At 31.9% G+C, this 5,396-nt stretch overlaps 1 protein-coding gene across 1 annotated transcript; it reads left to right on the top strand.

Moving 5' to 3' along the window:
- Positions 1-944: 944 nt before the first annotated feature.
- Positions 945-4,460, top strand: TCF21 (transcription factor 21). The gene is made up of 2 exons (XM_075338260.1): positions 945-1,520; positions 4,015-4,460. The coding sequence occupies exons 1-2, from the start codon at positions 1,071-1,073 to the stop codon at positions 4,102-4,104; spliced, it is 540 nt and encodes a 179-aa protein (XP_075194375.1). The 5' UTR covers positions 945-1,070; the 3' UTR covers positions 4,105-4,460.
- Positions 4,461-5,396: the final 936 nt, after the last annotated feature.

Here is a 5,396-nt window from a genome sequence, read left to right as displayed (position 1 = left end):
TATATATATATATATATATATATAAATACACACATATATATTCCTCTCCCTGTCATATATATATATATATATATATATATATATATATATATATATATATATATGTATATACACTGCAAAAGCCACAAGCTCTGGCCATGTAGAATGGAGAAGGGGACCCCCTGTGAGGCAAGGTAGCAGGAGGAGTGTGCGTGTGTGTGTGTGTGTGTGTGTGTGTGTGTGTGTGTGTGTGTGTGTGTGTATATATATATATATATATATATATATATATATATATATATATATATATATATATATATATATATATATATATATATATATATATATATATATACATATATATATATATATTCCTCTCCCTACACCCTTGTCTCGCAGCAGGGTCTCCTCTTCTCCACTGTCCTTGGCTAGGGCTGGCTTGTTATTTTTGCACTAGTCACCTAGTAATGAGGTTACATGGCCTCTGACCTCAGTCATCTAGGAGTCTCTGGGGGATATTACACTACAGTTCAGCTGAGGCCACTTTGTGTTCACATCACAGTATATTTGTTATACTTGATACAATATTCCTTTTGGTTACATTAAACATTTTTCTATGTCTCAAAGAAAGTGACTTTACTAATAGATTTACAAAAAGTAACATTTCATTGCCTGATTGAGCCTCTTTTTAGTTGAATGCAGCTTGTTGTTTTGTGCTCCTCTGTGATTTCGATACAAATGATGCATATATTAGGTGATTTCATTATTCTCCAGTTTACTAGATGAAAAGTCTATTAATGCTGAAATTCCATGAGCCTTGCAGATAGTGATGAGCAGTGGGAGGAATACGTGGGCTGGCAGCAGAGCAGAGTAGACCATGTCCTCCTCCTCCTCCCTGGTATCATTAGGCCCAGCCTCTCCCCGCCCTCCATCCCATAAATAAATGACTACTGTCCACACGAAATTCCACTGCTCTCCTCCTAAGACAAACACTGGAACAGGCGTGTCCCCTGCAGCTGCTAATCAAACACATCCCCTATTATTCTCCTGCATCCATTCACACCTGGACCAGGGAGGAAGCAGGGACAGCCATGTCTACGGGCTCTCTGAGTGATGGAGACGACTTCCAGGAGGTGGAAATGTTGGACTGTCATGCCATGAAACTGGATTCTAGCAAGGACTTTGGAATCTCTAATGACAGCAATGAGGAAAGTTCTGCCTGTGACAATGGCTCTCCTAAGAAAGGCAGAGGAACTACAGGGAAGAGGAGGAAAACCCCACGCAAGAAGAGTCCTCTGACTGGGGTCAATCATGAGGGAAAGCAGGTCCAGAGGAATGCGGCCAACGCCAGGGAGAGGGCCAGGATGAGGGTGCTCAGCAAAGCTTTCTCCAGGCTGAAGACCACCTTACCCTGGGTACCACCAGATACTAAACTGTCCAAGCTAGATACCCTGAGGCTGGCATCAAGCTATATAGCTCATCTAAGACAGATACTAGCCAATGACAAGTACGAGAATGGTTACATCCATCCTGTTAACCTGGTAAGTACAGCTGCACCATCAAGCTGTTCCATTGGTTATACCTGTCAGTCATATCTATTTGTCTATTTATAAATCAATATATCTATAAATCTATCTACCTCATATTTAACTTTCTATGTATTTATGAATAGTCTCATATATTTAATATATAATTATAATTATCTATCTATATCTATCTATATAGATATTACCTATAATTATCTATCCTATATTTATCATATATTATCTATCTCATATGTAAATTTCTATCTATTTGAGTAGTCTCATATTACCCTATAATTATCTATCTATATCTATCTATAGATCATATATTATCTATTTATATAGCTATCTAGATATTTATCATATATTATCTATCTATCCCATATGTATCATATATTTTCTATCTATCTACCTATCTCATATGTAAATTTCTATATATTTATGAGTAGTGTCAAATTGCCCTATAATTATCTATCTATCTATAGATCATATATTACCTATCTATCTCTCTATCTAGCTATCCCATATCTATTATATATTTTCTATCTATCTCATGTGTAAATTTCGAGTAGTTTCATAATGCCCTATAATTATCTATCTATCCCATATCTATCATATATTTTCTATCTTATATGTAAATTTCTATATATTTATGAGTAGTCTCATTATGCTTTAGAATAATCTATCACATATTATCCATCTCATATCTGAATTTCTATGTATGATTAGTCTCATATTGCCCTATAATTAATTATCTATCTGTCTATCTATCCATATATATGTCCATTATCTATCTATCTATCTATCTATCCTTCTATCTATCCTTCTATCTATATATCATATATTATCTATCTATCTACCTCTAATCACAAATCTATCCTATATCTATCTATTTATGATTAGTCTCATATTGCCCTATAGTTATCTATCCATCTCTCTATCTATTTATCGATCCATTATCTATCTATTATCTATCTATCTAACTATCAAATCAAATCAAATCCTATCTATCTATCAATCTATCTATTTATCTATCCATTATCTATCTATCTATCTATCCCTCTATCTATTTATCTATCTATCCATCTATCTATTATCTATCTATCCATTATCTATCTATCTATCCCTCTATCTATATATCATATATTATCTATCTATCTACCTCTAATCACAAATCTATCCTATATCTATCTATTTATGATTAGTCTAATATTGCCCTATAGTTATCTATCTATCCATCTATCTATTATCTATCTATCTATCTATCCATCCATCCATTATCTATCAATCTATCAATCTATCTATTTATCTATCCATTATCTATCTATTAACTATCTATCTAACTATCTATCTATTTATCTATCCCTCTATCTATCTGTCTATCTGTCTATCTATTTATCTATCCATTATCTATCTATTAACTATCTATCTAACTATCTATCTATCTATCTATCCCTTTATCTCTCTATCTCTCTATCTCTCTATGCATCTAACATCTATCCATCTGTGTGAATTATACATTTTCAGATGAAAGCTATTATGGTTTGTCCTTATTGTAGTTGTCAGAGGGCTATTAATTAAACATAAGAATAGTGCACGATTTCAGCTAACCCTTATAGAACAGTGACTTTACCACCTACTGCTAGAAGAACCTTCACTCTGCCCATATTTTCCCACTATCTCCCCTAGCTGTAAATAATGAAACTGGGGATTTTCTTGACGGCAGGAATGTTTTTATCAGCAATCCAGCATTCATTTTTACGTTAAGGAAAAGGAAAAAAAAAACACAGAGCAGAGATGTTTATGGAACAGATATCGGTGCTAAATGCTGGAATGAAAACTGCTGGAGATAATGGATTACAGAGTAAAAACAGGGAAACTAACCTCAATAATGATTATTGGCATGCAAATTATAATGGTAATTACAGGTATCCTCATCACAGCAATGATTATTAGTATTATTATTATTATTATTATTAATAATGTTTTTATTATTATTTAATAATAACAATAATAGTAATAATAGTAACAATAATAATAATAAAAAAAATAATTGTTGCTGTTGATACTGTAGTATATTATTACTCGTACATTATTACTGTTATGATTAGTAGCAATAGTATTATAATAATATAAGATCACTACTGGTATTTTTTATTGTGGGTGTAATTGTGGCTCCTAATATGGTTGCAGTAGTTGGTATATTAATAATATGGACGTATGTATTTATTTCTAACATTCAGATAAGTAAAAAAAAAAAGTGTATAATAAAGCGAAAAAAATATATTTGGTGCAGATAAAAGCTTTGATCTTGGACAATATATTTTGGTGGAAACAACTTGTAACAAAAAAAAAACAACAAAGAAACAACATTTCCTGGTTGAAAATAAGTAATCTCACCCCAAACTACAAGCTATGGAGACATGATGGGGTTCACATAGAAACACTGAGTTAAGTAACAGATCGATGAGCTGCTGTGTACTGATTTTTGGGTAATCTCTTTTCTTGACAGACTTGGCCCTTTATGGTAGCTGGGAAGCCTGAAAGTGACCTAAAGGAGGTGGTGGGCACAAGTCGCCTGTGTGGCCCCACGGCATCATGACCCCACTGGTGGCCTTGTGGATGGATGGACAAGCTGCAGAAAGGGACATCTCAGATAAATCAAGAATAAGAGGAGACCAAATGTACATAACCCTTTATATTTAACTCGTGCATTTCATGTGGCCTGAGTCTTGCTGGTCCAAGAGCTCTCAGAAGATTTTGTATAATTTTGTACATTTATGTTTATATATGAGAAACCTTTAGAATGGGCTTTGGAAGTCCTGACTGAGGTGTACTTCATGTTCAGATATATAGATTTATATTACAAATTTATATATATATATATATTTTTGTTTCTTCAAAAAGATTAGATATTTCTGCGAATAAATTCTTCTTTATATAAGGATTGCACGTTGTATTAATTGTAGAGATAGATGGATAGATAGATAGATAGATAGAGGGATAGATAGATAGAAGGATAGATAATAGATAGAGGGATAGATAGATAATAGATAGATAGATAGATAGCTAGATAATAGATAGAGGGATAGATAGAGGGATAGATAGAGGGATAGATAGATAATAGATAGATAGAGGGATAGATAGAAGGATAGAGGGATAGATAAATAGATAACAGATAGAGGGATAGATAGATAATAGATAGATAGAGGGATAGATAGAAGGATAGATAGATAATAGAGGGATAGATAAATAGATAGATAGATAGATAGATAGATAGAGAAATGTTGTGATATTCAACACATTAAGTAACAGTCAAAACAGACACCTAAAAAGAAAAAAAACAACAACAATAAACAAACAAAAGCCTTTTGACTACACATGGTAGACAATTTTATTACTTTCTGGTGATAGTAAGAAATGATCTGCAGTCATCCTTGTTGTCTTTAGAAAAAAAAAGATTATTATGATAATATTACAAGTATAACGTAGTAAAAATACAAATAATCAAAGTGATTTTGGTAATTTGCTTTAATATGTTATAACATAATAATATTTTTGTTTTTACTATTTAAATAACAGCATATCGTGTAAATGTGAAAAATATATAATTGATTACTGAGATGTTGTCCCCACTTCTGCTGACACCAACTGATTGCATTAGCAATATTGCTTACAATAGGAATAACTCATGATAATTAAAAAAAGTGTCTATTATTATTATTATTAGTAGTAGTAGTACTATTATTATTAGTAAAACAATAATAATTGAGGAGGTAATAATAGTAAATACAACAATAATAATATCAATAACCGCAAGGACAACAAAATAATAATAGTATTAAAAGTAATAATAATAAAGTAATAATAACAATAATAATAATAATAGAAAAT

This window comes from Anomaloglossus baeobatrachus, chromosome 3, assembly GCF_048569485.1.
Source record: "Anomaloglossus baeobatrachus isolate aAnoBae1 chromosome 3, aAnoBae1.hap1, whole genome shotgun sequence".
In the NCBI taxonomy this organism is placed as follows: domain Eukaryota; kingdom Metazoa; phylum Chordata; class Amphibia; order Anura; family Aromobatidae; genus Anomaloglossus; species Anomaloglossus baeobatrachus.
This window is presented reverse-complemented; position numbering and strand designations above follow the sequence as displayed.

What these genes read in the sequence shown, in the direction of transcription:
- TCF21 (XM_075338260.1), top strand. Translation starts at nt 1,071, where the DNA reads ATGTCTACGGGCTCTCTGAGTGATGGAGACGACTTCCAGGAGGTGGAA. An exon ending in ACATCCATCCTGTTAACCTG is followed by an intron (nt 1,521 to 4,014) that starts GTAAGTACAGCT and finishes TTTTCTTGACAG; the next exon opens with ACTTGGCCCTTTATGGTAGC.